Source organism: Anguilla rostrata, chromosome 14 (assembly GCF_018555375.3).
Source record: "Anguilla rostrata isolate EN2019 chromosome 14, ASM1855537v3, whole genome shotgun sequence".
Taxonomy (NCBI): Eukaryota; Metazoa; Chordata; class Actinopteri; order Anguilliformes; family Anguillidae; genus Anguilla; species Anguilla rostrata.
Window position 1 is genome coordinate 20,876,351 of NC_057946.1, and position 16,606 is coordinate 20,892,956.

Genomic DNA, 16,606 nt, shown 5'->3' on the forward strand with positions numbered 1-16,606 from the left:
TCTGTTTCTCTTTTGTTCCGGAAGGAAATTTCCCCGGTCTTATGCTTTTGCACCCCCGCTATGCCAGCTGCACCTGCATAGAAGGTCAGAGCAGCTGCGCATGCACTCTTATACACTGCACGCCACTGACTGTTCTCAACACAAGCCACACAGTGTCCCAACAGTGGTAGCAGCAACAGACTGTAGGCCTCTGGCCAGTAGCTAGTGCTTAACTATACAGTGGTCAACTGAGGAATCCTGGATGACTAACCCTACCCCTGCTGTGTGTGTCTGTGTCTGTGTGTCCGTGTTTCTGTGTCTGTTTCTGTTTCTGTGTCTGTGTCTGTATAAATGACTCTGTTTCTGTGCATGTTTTATCTACTGGCCTTAAGGAAAAATACACAAACTGCTCAGTGAAAGAGATAAATGGGGCAGCTCTTAAATGAAACTTTATTTCATAACTCAGGGCTTGTTCATATACTAAACCCAGAATACAAAACATTACCAAAAATAATCATAAAACTGCATATTTACAGATGTTGATGCTTGCACTTTAAAACCCAGCCCTGTCTTTAGAGCACTCCAGTAGTTGCCTTTAAAGGAGTGCTGGGAAGAATCCTCCAATCACCATGGTGACCCATGCATTCCAAGTTCGGCCTTGCTGTGCTTCCGACGGAGGGCTGCTGCGCTGGGGCAGGAGAGCGATGCAGAGGCATTGTGGGTCGGGGGCAGTCCGGCGGCGGGACAGGGGTAACAGGGAGGTCAGCTGAGCATGCCGCCCCTCATGTGCACGCTGTCGTGGAGACCGTGTTCGATCAGCTTTATGTCCTCCACGTCGTCCTTGATGACGCTGATGAGGTGGCTCAGGCCCTCCTGCTGCTGTTTCAGGTGCTGCAGAGGACACACAGAACAACACTCACTACAGGGCTTTGGGCTGCAGCCACAGTCATTTGCCTTTTGCAGTAACAAATGTCCTTCTAATCTGAATGAGGAAGTACAAATGCATATTTGCTAGCATACATAGGCGCACTACAGTACTGGCTTCACTCCAAACTTGTATCAGGCAAAACAAAATATGGAGCTCCTGGCACAGATTCTGTAGCATAACCAGATGGCCAGCTGCTGTGTTTCTCTCCACTTTCTAAGAATCTTCTGAGAAGAATTTAGTTTGTCAGGTGCTATATAATCAGAAAGAAGATTCATTTCCACAGTCCTGCACTGGGCCACGTGCATTCAATCATGTTCAGGAGATGAAACCGGAATCTTTCAGAGCCAGTGAAGCAGAATAGAGGGAGAGTACAGAGAGGATCTAAAGACTCTGTGCGCAGGAAGGCAACCGTCCGGAAGCTTCCGGCGAAGCTGCGCCCCACCGGCCCGTACCTGCTTGATCTCGCGCAGCAGCTCGGCGTCCACGCTGTAGCGCTCCTCGGACCGCACCGCACCGAAGTGGTTCTGCATCCGGATCTGAGACATGAGCTCGTTCAGCCGGCCCTGCGGGCACAAGAGCCCGTTACAACCACTGTTTCTTACAGCCGCCCTTCAAGCAGTGCAACCCAATGCACTTCCCAAAAGATTCATACAGAAAACATTAGGGAGGAAAGACTTATGTACAACAAGTAACTACACTGAACATAATCCAGAAGAAGAACACAAATCATTCAAGAGAATTAACAGCAACTGGGAAACATGTAATTTCACAATCATGGCATCCCTATGAGTAGAAAAATGAATTGTTGCAAGTGGTACAATGCACACAAGCGCACACACACTGATTTCACGGCAGATAGCATTTTATGATGTGAAGCAATAATAAATCCATGTAAAGAATGCGATAAGCCTGTGCCAGTCACCTTAAACTGAGTGGGGGCGTTGAGTTCAGACTGAATGGTGTCCAGCTGCACCCGCAGATGTTCCTCATCCACCTGGATGGCATAGCCACTCTTCCTCTGAATCTCCTGCTTAATCAAGACCTGAAATGCAGACAGACCCGTTACATCTTCTACCCACACTTTTATCGAGTTCATATTAACAACTATCAAATGTTACGATGAAGACCTGTCACGTAAAACTGCTCACCTGTAGTACTCTGTGAGAAAGGTCCATCAGCTTCCTCTTGTACTGTGCGATCTTTGCCACTGTCGTAGCCTGATTCTTCTGTAACTCACTTACGTCGTTGGAGATTATCTGTCGAATGAACAGGAGACACTAAGCTTAAAGCCACAGATGTGTTAAAGGAGAAACTGGGCTAACCACACCAATATTTCCCTGAAGTCACAGTGAAAGGAGTTTAGATATTGTTGCATTAGCCCGTATTGCCCTTGAAGTCTCTTAAAAGGATGTAATTTTTTAACCAAGGCGATGCTCACATCAACACGAGTTTGGTGCTGCTTTGTCATCTGGTCCTGGATCTTGAGCCTGCGAAGTAGTTCTTTGAAACCAACCATCGGAACTGGAATCAACCTACAATACAATACAACCACAATACTGTTAGATTAGCATCTACTACAGTCATGCTAAAATACAGACAATGTGGACTGAAAATGTGCCCCCATTAAAATGATAAATTAAAAGAAAAACACTCATCTTAATATTAAAAGCAGTGTGGATTTCTGTTAAGTGGAATATATTAATCAACTTTCTGAATTTACACATACTTTTCAGGATCAGGGTTGTCAACCTTCGCCTGTTCCCATATAATTGGATCCACACCTGAAAGGGAAAAGATAATTAATGTTGCCAGATACCATGGCACACAATACAAAAGAATCTGATACAGAAGAGGGCGTTTCTGTTTTTCCTTTCATTACTGGGCTTGCTTCCGGCAAGCCCACTCTCGCCATCTTTCATATTTATTATTATTATCTGAACTTTACACCCAATTTCTCTACAGATTTTGCACTACATTCAAACTGTTTACACCAAAATGACCGGCTAGTTCCAGACATTGTTGCTTGTATTCAGATTTTTGAAATCTTCAAAACTTTTTGAAATATTCAACTTTTTGTGAGCAATTTTTGTGGTCACTCAGGGATGTTTAGTGGAACTCTTTAGTAGGACGCATGCGCAGGTGATCACTCACTCACGGACGTTTAGTAGGACGCACTTCGAACGGCACAAGATTTTTAAGCACAGCTTTATCGCCTAAAGTCACTTTAGCTAACCCTAACATGTTAGCGTTTCGCCTACTTTAGTTAACCTAGTTAGCGCATACGGATGCTATCCTGCACGCATGAGTAGGAGCCAATGACACACAGCTACAACCACCGATACAGATATATGGACACGGACGCTACAGCCACCGATACAGATGTATGGACACACGGAGGACAACAAATAACGTTACAGTGGTGAGGACATGCCATGGCTAGCTAGCTATATAGTTAGCTAAGTTTTACTCATGACACTTTTAGGATATGACTAATCCCTGGAACATAATCGCTACTTGCTGATGCCCGGCTGTATATGTAATGCTATGGTGCGCCGTGGGTCTGGACGGTTTCGTGCTTCTTCTGAGCTATGCGCCCTCACTGAAATGCACTGAGGCTTGAGGACAGTGCCATTTAAAATTTGAAGCAAGCCCACACAATTCCTTCAGGAATTGTAACCTTTCTAGTTCATTTTTGGTATTGCCAGCATGCTGGCAATGTTACCCAATGTAAAGTAGTGACTGTTGGGAAAGAGAGGGACAAGGTCGGCCATACTGACCGGCTGGCGGGTTCTGCAGCAGCTGCTTCAGCTGCGCAGGCGACAGCTCTGTGCGCGTAACGGACATGACCACGCCCAGCTGCTGCAGCTGCGGTTTGATGTTGGCCTGCTCCACGTAGCTGAAGAGCGTGGTGGCCGGGATCCTCTTGGAGGTGCCGTTCGGAGAGCGCTCCACCACGTATATGACCACCTCCGTCCTGCAGACAGTCAGCGGGAGAGGCTGTGTCACGTCGGACTGGAACAAACATTTGTCCGCACATTCTCCTGGCCACAGTGAACCACTGCCAACTAGCTCATGACAAAATCGGAACAGAATTTCCTATTTAAATTCTAACCCTCGGCACAGTTCTGGTCCCATGTGGTCTTTTCTAAATTCCATCCTAAAATGAAACTAGGGTGGTGAAGGCCAGTGCCTTTAGTGGGGGAGTTATGATGTATTCACATCATGACTGAAATGCACAGGGCCAGGGGATGATGTTCCCTTGGGACAAATAAAACCCCCATGCCCCAGTGCAGGGATGGGGACACTGTGCTTTAGGAGATGCTGCCTTTCAGATAAGACATTAAACCAAGGTCCTGACTCACCGTGGCCATTAAAAATCCCACAACACTTATCGCAAAGAGTAGGGGATTCCCTGGTGTCCCCGCTAAATTCTCAACCTGGCTCTCTCAAGCTGCCACCTGATCATCCCCCATTTTAATTGACTAAAAATCATTCTCTCTCTCAACCTCAACCCATGTGTGGGGAGCATCTTGCCACAAAATGGCAGCTGTGCACCCTCCTGGTGGATGCTACACTGTTGGTGGCAGAGGAGAGTTTCCTCCTAATCACTATAAAACGTTATGAGTGTGAGAAAATGTGCAGTGCTGTATAAATGCAAGCCATTATTACAATTTATTATTATTATTATTTACAGGTACTCACTGGTCGTCGGGCAGTGCTTTGACCCCCTCCACGTTGACAGTGAGGGTCGGGTGTCCTCCCAGCAACTTATGTAGCGACTCCACCAGCTGCTGCTGCTGACTGCGCACGTCCACCTCCTTCTTATTCAGAGCCAGGACCACCAGGCCGTCCTCATCCTTACTGCCTGGAGCGCAGCTGTAGCCCACTGCCTGGAAAGAGCACACAACGCCCCTGTGAGTGTGACAGGAGTGCCGCAAGCAGGCCTCTGCTGACTGTGCGTGCGTGTGTGTGTGCGTGCGTGAGTGTGTGTGTGCATATGCAAAAACCATCACTGGGAAATTCCGGGTTTTGAAAACACAACAATTCAGGCGGCTGAGGGCCTAATCCTGCAAAGTGTATAAACAGCCATGAATTCACAGTGAAAGGTGCTGGGACATGATTACTCAGGCTCCAATAATCTGATGTGGAAATAAAGAGCAAGCCAGCTCCTGGGCTCAGAAAATGTTACTGTTCGCTTGAAAAGTACACTTAACTTTTCAAAACTCATTAAACAGTCACCTCAAATAATGAAAGATTGTGAAATACTTTCCAAAAAGAATGCAGCTTTTTGGTAAATGTCCTGAATTACCTATAGTAAGATGACACAATGCAGTCTGCCAAACCAAACAACAAAAAAAAACCTTGACATTACCTTGAACCTGCAGAAGGGGTTCTCCTGTGTGAACTCGACAGGTGCGATGTTGTTGTTGAAATAGCCCTTGCCAGTGCCCCAGAAGGCCTGGAGCTGGTTCCACTTGGCCAGGATGGCATCGCGCTCGTCCCCCAGCAGCGTGGGCGCGGACAGGGCGCTGGCTGTGTTGATCAGCTGGTTGGACTGGGCAGACGCCTGGGCCTGCTGGCCAAATAATCCCCCTGTAACGGAACGAGGCAGAGGTCACGGGCGTGTCGGCTGACTGCACCGCCCTCCGCACAGTTCACCCTGACCTTCAGCTCGGCGCTCCCAGTCAACAACAACGACGCAAATTCTGTTTAACATCCGTATGCCACCGGCTGTTGGAAATACATTTAGTGAGTTTTTCACTTCATAGCAGAGAAACAGCGACATGACAGCATATTAACACGGACCACGCTAAATAAAGAAACCTGCAAGTGCAACAGAACAACCGAACAAGAAACTACACCAGTGGTGTGTAAACTAAAAGAGGCGGCCCAAACTTGGGTCACGGGACACATCTATTGGGTCGAGGAATCATTACGAGTGGTCTTCGTCAACGTACAGCAACATTAGAACTGCAACACAAATACCTACACGAGGCTTCGCATGCCAAATTGTTTAACAAAACATCTATTACTGTAGGTTACTTATGTTTAGTTAAGTGGATACAATTTATAATTTCATAAGCTAGAGATTTTTTAAAAATCTCCAATTACCTAACATTTGTGGACCTGCTGCCAGAATGTGTGACCATTAGTATTAACCTGCCAACTGCTTGCTACAGTGAACTAGCTAGCACCCACTAAGAACTTCAGCCTAAGCTAGAAGTTTAGACTCGCTACTAGTCAATAGCTAGGAGTTACGTTCACTTTCCACAACTTTTTGTGATTATTTGTCTAATTACAGCAGGTCCTTTTCTTTGGATTTTAAGTATTCTAAACACACCCGTGTGTGAACTCACCCTGCTGTTGCTGTGGCTGGATGTTGAAGCCCCCAAACCCGAGACCGGTTCCAAGGCCGGTTCCGAGACCGGTACCGAGGCCGGTTCCGAGGCCAGTGCCGAAACCAGTCCCGGCAGTGGTACCGGCACCCAGCCCCGAGAAGCCAAAGCCCTTATTCTGGGTGTTTCCAAACAGACCCCCTGAAAAAGAGATATTGAAGCGCATCACACTACAAACACTTCACTCACGCAACATGAGCGCGTCAGCAGCGCTTGATGCTCCGCTTTTGCTAGCCGTTTTAACTCTGACCTTACATTCATTATACTCCAGAGTTACAGAGAGAGCGGAGAGTGGGAAAGGACATGAAAGGCAAGATGGGTGCTGAAGTAGACACTGCCATCTAGTGGTTAATAAAAGCAAGTGCAAGACAGTCTGTGGGGCCAGAAAACCTCAGGTGGGTCCAGGAGAATGCCACAGTCCTGACCTGTGTTTGAGGGAGCAGCGAAACTGAAAGTAGACCCCGGTGCGGCAGAAGTAGTGGCCGTCCCAAAGCCTCCAAATGCACCTGCGTAACACAGACCACACCGTCAAGGCAAGGCACATGTGTGGGCCCGGGCGGGCGGGCGGCCGGGGAGGGGGGGGTCAGAGTGAAGGATGAGGGAGTGGGGTGAAAAGGCTGGTGTCCACTGATCACTGATGGAGATGAGTCAACATGAATGCGACAAATTATCCCCTCATCTGCAGTGCATATAACTCATGTGACAGTTATCACATCAATAAGGAATTTATTTATCTGGCAAAAGGATACTTTGATTGTAGGTTATTCTGTGAAATACCCGCACAACCATAATATGAAACACTGCGTTTATAATTCAAATGGCTTTGTTTTGTACAATCACATTTTATTCATACAGTGAGCTCCATAACGTTTGGGACAAACACTTTTTTCATGATTTGGCTCTGTACTCCACAGTTTCAGAATTTGCAATCAAACAATTACCATGCGGTTAAAGTGCAGGATGCTGATAAGCACTTCCTCTTTCCTAGACATCAGTAACTGGATTATATCCTTAAAACATTACAGCTTAACTTTAAAAATACCAATCAACTTTTAACTAGTAGTCAAGTAGCGGATTAATTGGACAGATTAATATGTTAATTGTTATAGCCCAAACATATAAGTGCACACACACACACACACACACGTTCAATTTACACTTTTCCTTCATTAAATATTCAAACACTAGTAACAGATCTACAAGTTTTTGTACAGACTTTACAGGATATATCTGACACATGCATGAAGTGAAATGAGAACAGGAATACAAAGCCTTTTTTCTAAAACCATGTACACACTGCCAATGACATGGGAGAATACAGGACAAAAACAAGGGACTCCTATTTTTCTGAACATTGTTTTATTCCCATATTTTTGCCTCCCAATTTAAAGTGCCAGTTGCACATCCTGTCACTAAAACATCCTCTGTCAAATACAGCATGCCAAGGCAACAATGCATGCATTTCCCATCCTTTCACTGCAAGCCGCAGTCACAGCACTGGAGGACTGCACTGCTCACACAAGTAGAAGATCACAGCCAGGCCGCAAGCCCCCAGTCTACCAGAGGGGTCGCCGTTGAGTGATGAAGGGATGAGTAAGGAATTGGCCTTAGTGGTGACACTGAGGCCAATTACACTTAACCAGCAGGGCAGCTGGGGGAAGTTGGCACTGGCAGAGCCAGGAGTTAGTCCCTTAAAGCAGCATTGCCCAACCCTGCTCCAGGAGATCTACTCTCCTGAAGGTTTTCATTTCAACCCTAATTTGGCACACCTGACTCCACCAATTTGCAAGTCTACCTGATTCCACCAATTAGCTCTAGCTTTGTTTTGAGTGAAAACCAACAGGATGGCAGCTCTCCAGGCACAGGGCTGGCCAGCCCCGCCTTACAGTGAAGAGCAGAACAACTGAAATCAAGTGCTTTAGCGCTAGACGTGCTATCCAACAGCCCGTTCTGACAGCTATTTAAAACAGGCAACTGACCGATGGAGGGAGGGAAAAGAAAGAAAGACAGACCTCAACAAAAAAAAAAACCAAAGTGGGTGAATGATGTGTGTTTGACACACAGACGGGACTGATTGATTTAAAGAATGTCTACCTGCGCTACCCAGGCTATTGCCAAAACTGAAAACTGTAGCTGCAGTGGTGGCTGCACCAAAATTCCCCACATTAAAGCTGACCGATGCCGCGTTCGAATTTAATCCGAAACCCCCAAAACTAAACCCACCGGCGGTGGTGCTGCCGGCTCCCAGCCCCCCAAATCCTGCAGAGAGAGGCAGCGAGAGACAGACAGAAGGGGTTAGTGTGTAGAGCAGCGCATTGCACAGACAGGGGATAGGGGTGGAGGCAGGCGGAGTTTAGGTTCGCTCAAGCTACAGAGTATTTCACACTGATATGCCTCACACACCCACAGAGCAAGCAAGCTTTATTTTCTGTTCAGTACATTCCCTCATACACAAATACACAAGCATTGGCAATTTCCATACATGTAAATTAAATCCAATGTCAACTGACCTTTATAAAGTAACACAATCACCACATCAAAGCCAAATGATTGGTGGAGATTAATGTGAGCACCCCCCCGCATTGGGAAGAGTAGGATTATAAAACATTCTATATGAAATACATTAATATTATCATTATTAACATTTTTATTATTAGACTTTTCAACAACAATGTTCGGTTTACTCAGGGGAATTTGGTGCATGATGCAACTAATGTAGTTATTTCCATACCCTCAATTTTTAATTACAATTTAAAAATAATTGTAAAAGAAAAATTAATTTTTCTTAAAAAAATAATTGCAGAGCTTCAACGTTGAAGTTATTATACGAATATAAGCAAATAATATTATATTCACCTTCTAAGCAATACCATCAGATATAGCCAGTCCTCCTCAATGAGGCCATTAGGCGAATAATAAAATTATTTGTATCACAAAAGCGTACACATTTTTTCAACATTATTTAAAATTGTGGATACATGTGCTTTGTTCTCTGCATATTCAGGGCAAAGATGTGCAGTGCACAGATTTTCTAACTGTGGTGAAAACTAATGCTAGTTATAACAGAGTTGTGTATATTTTAGTAGAGGCCTTACTTAGTGATTAAACTGCTTTTTTCTAAATTTAATTAATCATTTAATCTCCCGAACATGATTGGATGAAAGAAGCTCTGTGTTTACCTGCCAATTGAACATTCAGATCATTAGCACACTTGTTAATCGAGGAAAGTTCATGAAAACCGTTTGAGATCAATGATCAGGTTAAAGGGAAGTTTGGTATAATATCAGTGTTTTAGATGGAAGAAACACCAGTGTCAGATTAGTAACACCGTGACAAGCCTAATTATTATCATTATATGCGTTTATATATATTCTTTCTAACAAACAAGAAAGGGTAGGGTGGGGCAGAAAGTGTACATTCATCCATATCCACAATATTTTAAAGCTCATACCCTCTAACCTGTGCACTCATATAATAAATATAAATTGGAGCTTGCTCATAAAAGGTTGGGAAGAAGTGACCCTGGCCAGCAGATGTCAGTAATGTGCACGGAGCAGATTTTCTCAGGGAGGGCTTTAGCCCTGTGATGTCACAGCTGAAGAGCAGCCATACCTGTAGTTGTGGAACCGAAACCAAAGCCAGTGGAAGGAGCCGTTGTGGTGGTGGCCCCGAACCCTGGGGCGGCAAGACCTGTAACCATGACAATTTCATTAGTCTCACAATCAGGCAGCATGTGAAAGGCGGAGCTCTCCTGAATACTCGCCTCTACACATACGTGCGATAAAAACCAAAACTTTGTGGGAAAAAACAGCACTTTATGGGTTATTTTGTATTCACAATTCAACCGTGGCAGCTTCCGAACCCTGCAGCGCTGAAGCTGAACCACGAGCTAAAAGGTATGACCGAGTGGCAGTGCCAACACGGCCCTGAAGAATGTGGGAACCAGCGGCACTTCCCACGTCTCGCACAGACGTTATTCATGAAAGAATGGAGGAAGGGCAGCCGGCGCGGAGCAGACAGAGGCCTCTTCAGCGCGGCTGAGCCGAGGCCACGGCCGATGCGGATGAGACCTTATTCATCCGCGCGCCGCAGAATGTCCGCCTTTGTGAAGCCCGGCTGCCTGCACACAGTGGAGCGGAGGAGTCTGTGCTCCGCTTCCCAGGCCTGCCCGTTCATTTCTCTGCAGACCGCTGTAAGGTCTCTGGGAACTGGGTCGCCCGCTCCGCACCGAGAACCTTCCACGTTGGAGACCGAGGCACACTCCACGACCTCGCCGCCAATCACCTTTCATCTCCTTCGCATTTGCCAGGCCCATTCTGCCATTTTCAACCCCGACTTCTGCCTATTGGTAGGAACAAGCACGAGGCCATCAATAAGCTGTTTTGTACTCCTGGAGAGTTCTCTGAATCCTGGGCAGCTGCTCATAATTTGCATAATCACAGACAGGATGGGAAAAAGCGCCCACAAATTTTCCATTCTCCCCACCAGAACCACCTCCTCAGGCTCCTAAATTACTAATGAATTATGGACTCTCATCTCGTTGAAAGCTCAATTCAGTTGAAAGGATGAATGTCACAGGAGAAATAAGAAAACAAAGAGTCCTGCTGTTAAAGCGATACTAAATCACAAAACGAGTGTGCTTTCCCAATACCCAGTTATAACGGTAGGCTTCCGTAGGAATCACTACTGAATGACAAAACCCAGCTGAATGAAATAAAACCTTGGGCAACATTACAGCCAATGATGTGCTGCGACATGGGTCTCCCAGCAACAGCTGGCACTGGATGTTTTGACCCAGACAGTGGTCTACAGCTGTGATAAAATGGTAGTGATAAAAGTTGACAGTGATAAAGCGGATGCAGCAGAAATAAGTATGGACTGGCAATGGAAATTCTCCTATCACCTTTACTGGGCTAGGACAGAGTACTAAGCCAACTAGCCTGCTAGTTAAGGTTTAGCCAAGTAACTGGCTGCACTCATCAATTGGTTTCCATTGATCTGAGATTTACAAAAAAGGGTCCAGTGCATGGAATAGCCTATGTATTAACTGCAACCACAGAGTAAACTACCAAATTAAAGTGGCAAGAAATGAAAACTGAATCCGTACAATCTGTTTTTTTTTTTTTTACCACTAAGTATGAAGGGGAAGTGTTCACCAAATATGCATTGCTCGTATTGCAACAATGCTCAAGATTATCCTTACAATGTAAACAAACCTAAAACAATGTTGAGTAAAACATTCCAAAATTCCCATCTGAAACTCGCCTGTTCGCAAGATACAGGCAAAATTTCTAAACTTCAGGTCTAAATTTCATTAGGGAACTCTGTGCTTAAATTAATGCACGGGGGTAAAAGAAAAGATTTAACATCAGACGGTTTTTTAAATTTCATGTTAAGTTCAGTCAAAAGGGAACTTACCATGAGAAGGATGCAGCATCTCATTAAATCATAAAACAGTATTGCGGAAATACAGCTTTGTGCCCAGCATATGGCAGTGATGGTATGGGGAACACTTTCGACAAAAGTAAGACTGGTTACTTCAATGTGAGGTGCAACAATGAGAGAGATGCATTTGGTGCGTCAAGGACAAGCAGGATGAAAACAAGCAGAGAATGAACTTACTACCAAATCCAGATGAGGCAGTGGTGGTGGTGGTGCCAAAGCCAAAACCAGTAGAGGCTGTTGTTTTGGCAGCAAATGAACCAAATGAAAATCCTGAAGAGCCTTGAGCAACAACAAAAGCATTCAATCAGACACTGTAGAAATGAGCCTGGGATGAGGAACAGCCTTCCTTTCTATCACAGCACTGATACCTTCAGCACTCATCCACAATCACATGAAATGGCCCTCATGTTTTTTGTTGAAACAAGTCAATAGGAGGGTTAGGTCTGTTGTAAGTGAGGCGATGACAGATTTAATACAGAGCTGGACTGGTCTGGTATTTCAACTCTTATAGTTAATAGAAGTTATTCATGGTAGGCTACAAGGTAAATTTACCATTTAAATATTTCATCATGTTTCCCTTGTCACTTAAATTGTTCTATTCCGTTTGCGACGTTATACTCCCTTACTCCAAACCCTCACCACAGGCATACAAAATAATCAAGAACTGCTCTGAATCTCTATTTTAGAAAGGCTATGCACTTAACTCACTGCTGCCAATCCCAAAAAAATAAAGAATAAAAAAAGAGACCTACATGCTGTACACCAACATGGACTGTGTGGCCTATGTTTATTTTTACTGATATTATTACCTAAAAGTAAGTTCCCACTGACGGTCACACTGCGTGTCCATAGCAGAATGGCTGAGCACTGTACACCCATCTCATGCAAGTCTATGGGTAGGGCTGCAAGGCTACAGAAGGGTTCCCTATCCTTATAGCACATAAATCAGCAAGTAGGCTAATTGGGTAGGAAACAAACCCAGCTCAGAGACTGAACAGAACTGCTGTAAGCTGACAACTCGGACAGTGGAGAAGAGACTATTGACTATAAGGAAAACACAAAATCATCCATTGGTATCTTAAATTCATGGTAAAATACACCAGAGCTATAACACTGACAAAAGCACTACTCCATGTTGTCTTTTGCAATGTTCTGCTTTTTCTGAAGGTCATTACATGGAAACATGACACTGCACTGTTGCTGTGAGAGTTTTCAATTCCTGCATGTCACTTTTTTCTGAATGCATGATCCCATCACAACAGTCAGTCACAACGTTGAAAGCGGGGGACATACTTTTGGGAAAACAAAGGAAATGTTTGGACTAATGCTGCATAGCTGTACGCCAATGTCTCTCCCGAGAGTTTCACTGCACCATTTTAAAGCAGCAACTGAACTGATAAAGTTACTCAGGAGGAGACTAGTAGAATACAGAAGAAGAATGCCTCTTGGTGCAACCCACACGCAAATATGCATTTCACCCAGCTGGGAGTCAGAGTACAATTTAATATATCACCCTGCTGTATTCACTACCTTACAAATATTATGTACACATGCTGGTGGAATCTCCATTCCTTCAGGAAGAACTCTCATAGGTGGGGTGAGGTGGAAGACCAGTTTGCCACAATTCAAATATGGTGGAAAAAAACTAAACATTTGTACAAGAGCAGAATGGATAACCAGCTAGCTTGCAGTTTGACCCTTTTTGTCTTTGAGCTGGTGATCTGTGATGGAGCCCAAAAAACTAATCACAGCCATCTTCGCGCTAACCCAGCGTATGAGCACGTCTTCCCACCGTTCTAACAGGATGCTTCACTCTATACTTTGCCGTAACAATGACTTTCCTGACGTCCCTGCATATATTGAGACATATGATGCAGCTAGCTTCGAGCGCTCTAAGACAGCTGAAATGAACATTTTCTCCACAAAATTCAGAATTATAAAAAAGCATCGTTACAACAGACATGGCTATACGACCATCCCATGACTGCCATACGTAATAGTATACGATAGTAGTGGAACAGTTAGAAAAACGGGCCCCGTCAATTCCAAAGCACCCCGATGCAGAACAAAGTCCCGCTTTAAGATAATATTGGCCTAAATAGAAAAAATAATTTGAAGGGCCCAATAAGCCCTTCAATCTACAAGAACCTTGTAGGTAGCGATTACTGCATGGTTGAAATTCTAAACGGAACACTATTATTTATTTTGAGGTTACAACACTTCGCCACAATTAGATGCACTGTTATTCCATACTCGACATTCACACTGAAACACCATAACGTGGTTACGATGACTAGCTTAGTGTCCGGTATTCAGGGTAGTTAAACTACCTGTGCGTGAAATGTCATGCCCATCCAAACATATATGGGCATATTAGGACGGGTTAAATAAACATTACCCTGTCCGAGGGCATAACATGGGCCAATTCCGCACTGGGCGACAATATCACTCTCTACTCTCGCAGGCTTTGAATGGGGGTGTGGGTATGCTAGCCATGCAGCTAGGCTAACCGGCCAGGATCTTCTAGTTTTCCCACTAGGGAGAAAATAATGTTAGCTAACCTTAAAATTAATATATGCATGTGTTTCTGACAGGTTATGCTTTGTTTCAAGCAGTTCATATGTTGGGTAAACGGACAAGGAACAATGCATATTATTATACGACTACGGGTAACCTGACGATGTATAGTAGTAAACATGCTAATAAGGTAATAGCTAGTTGATCATTCAACTTCGTCTTCTCATACGCACAGCTAACACTAGCATGACGAGTAAAGCTGGCTACCAGCATCAGCGTGCTGATATAACACAGCATATCAACAGACAGCGGTGTCCCCGAATTCTGATTTAGCTAGCTAGGCCCTAGCAATCGCATTTACCGGAAAGCTAACGCAGTACCTGGTCTTGGGCCCTGATGCTGCGTGAATCTATGCACTGCATGTATCTCAAAGAATAAACGGAAAACCAAAGGACGAAACGTCCACCGTGTAAAATTAATACTACACCACACATACAGAACTAAACTAAATTAATGATACTTACTCGCAGTATTGGTAGCACCACCGCCAAAGTTGAACGCCATGATTATTGTATTTTCGTTTGCTTCGGCTGTTTCCCTCCGTGTAGAAACACGAGGTACAGGCTACTTCGTTCCAGACGAGAATCAAAGACCCTCAAGTGCCTAAATTAAACGCTTTATACTGTAGTTAGCTCCCGATTCGAATGTTCGTAAATCGGTTGCGTTATGCGATTGCATGTTTTCACTGGCAATAATGTGCTTTGAAAATTGATATATTTTCTTTATTTGGGTTACGTCCACATCGCATGTATTTTAAATGCTGTAATTTGCAAAGATCAGGTACTCATTACATTACATTACAGGCATTTGGCAGACGCTCTTATCCAGAGCGACGTACAACAAAGTGTATAACCATAACCAGGAACAAGTATGACGAAACCCCTAGAGAGAAGTACTCAAGTGCCATACGCATTTTTTTCTTCTAAATTATAATAGTCTCAACATTGTATCACGTGTGTGAGAGAACAAGAATGTACGTCTAAAATATTATGGATGAAATATTACTGCCCCGTTTCCAAATAACACTCTAAACGGTCTATATAATTCCGTATACAGTTATACAAGCCCATAAAAAATATGGCCATATTAGATTGCAATTTATAACAGATTATATTGTTGGCCATTCCTTCTGACTAGGACACCCAACAACAGGCCTCACAGCAGCTATGAAGATGATCTCCTAAAAACAGAACACTCCCACAGGCAGAACTGACTTAATTTTTTCAGTTATTAATTCAAATTTTTTTTTTTTAAACAGAGTTTATGGAACACAGTCCTCTACAGCTGGCCTGATTTTTGTTACATCTTACACCCTTGATAGATGCTCTATCTTCTGCATTAGGTTTGTGTGGTGAATTTGGACACAACAGGATTGAATAAATATGCTTTGTTTCTACGTAATCTTGTTCCTGCTTAATTTTTAATTGAAGAAAAGTAGACATAAGTAGCCAGCTAGTGAAAAATAACATGCCACAGTGGATTGGTTTTTATCCTGGCCTCCAACGTTGTATGAGTCACCCAGCCACTACTGATGTAAACCATTGAAATTGTGTTACATCCCTTGTTTTATGTTATGTGGCAGATATGAACTGTCCAGAAGATGTACATATGACCTCCTGAATTTTATAGCATCCATTTACAATTATATATATAGATGGGCTGGTCAGTTTTATTTTTGTGCCAGGACGTATTTCTTGAATGTAGTAGTCTCAGGTTACAGAACAGAAATTCACTTCATGGAACTATTTTTATTTTCTCTACTTGCCACCATTTCAGAGTTTGTGTATATTCTCTAGTGGTTTTCCAAGATAATATTTTTTTGCAGCATGTTAATAGCATATAGCTACAACCCAAACACTAGATCACTAGATTTTACCAAAAACAAGTGTAGTTTATCACATGATTATTAACGTGTTTATCATTCAAGATATCCAAAAACTAAACATACCGATGATATACTACCTTTGTAAAAACATAAAAGGTCTATGTTTAATTCTTTGTAATGGTAAGGTCGTTGCAGGAAAAATATTCAAATTTAATGCAGACAAAATAATATTTCATGGATTTTCACTGTTGTTAAACTCTGGATAGGGTCACTTTTTGACCCTGAGGACAACAGGAAGGTTAAACACCAGGAACACTACGGAGTAGTGCACTACTGCAGTACCGTTACTCCAGTTGCTCTAAGTTCCATCTGGATGAGATCAGCATATTACAGTATAACTGTCATACATTACATTGTAATTGTCTTGAGGCATTTATAACTGTGAAAAAAACAGAA

At 43.7% G+C, this 16,606-nt stretch overlaps 1 protein-coding gene across 8 annotated transcripts; it reads right to left on the reverse strand.

Annotated features, from left to right (window-relative positions):
* Window positions 1–406: 406 nt before the first annotated feature.
* On the reverse strand, window positions 407–14,947 carry nup54 (nucleoporin 54). Of its 8 annotated transcripts, XM_064309422.1 has the most exons (15): window positions 14,790–14,947; window positions 11,926–12,027; window positions 9,916–9,993; window positions 8,527–8,562; window positions 6,729–6,809; window positions 6,265–6,444; window positions 5,280–5,500; window positions 4,610–4,797; window positions 3,685–3,881; window positions 2,634–2,688; window positions 2,346–2,439; window positions 2,056–2,163; window positions 1,830–1,949; window positions 1,360–1,470; window positions 407–870 (listed from the first exon to the last, which is right to left on the reverse strand). In XM_064309422.1, the coding sequence occupies exons 1-15, from the start codon at window positions 14,827–14,829 to the stop codon at window positions 742–744; spliced, it is 1,740 nt and encodes a 579-aa protein (XP_064165492.1). In that variant the 5' UTR covers window positions 14,830–14,947; the 3' UTR covers window positions 407–741. The 8 variants fall into 8 exon arrangements, with proteins under 8 accessions (XP_064165492.1, XP_064165493.1, XP_064165494.1 ...); XM_064309423.1 differs by lacking the exon at window positions 8,527–8,562; XM_064309424.1 differs by lacking the exon at window positions 6,729–6,809.
* Between the last annotated feature and the right edge of the window lie 1,659 nt (window positions 14,948–16,606).

What these genes read in the sequence shown, in the direction of transcription:
- nup54 (XM_064309422.1), bottom strand. Translation starts at nt 14,829, where the DNA reads ATGGCGTTCAACTTTGGCGGTGGTGCTACCAATACTGCGA. An exon ending in AAAGCACTGCCCGACGACCA is followed by an intron (nt 3,882 to 4,609) that starts GTGAGTACCTGT and finishes GACTGTCTGCAG; the next exon opens with GACGGAGGTGGTCATATACG. An exon ending in GACAACCCTGATCCTGAAAA is followed by an intron (nt 2,440 to 2,633) that starts GTATGTGTAAAT and finishes ATTGTATTGTAG; the next exon opens with GTTGATTCCAGTTCCGATGG.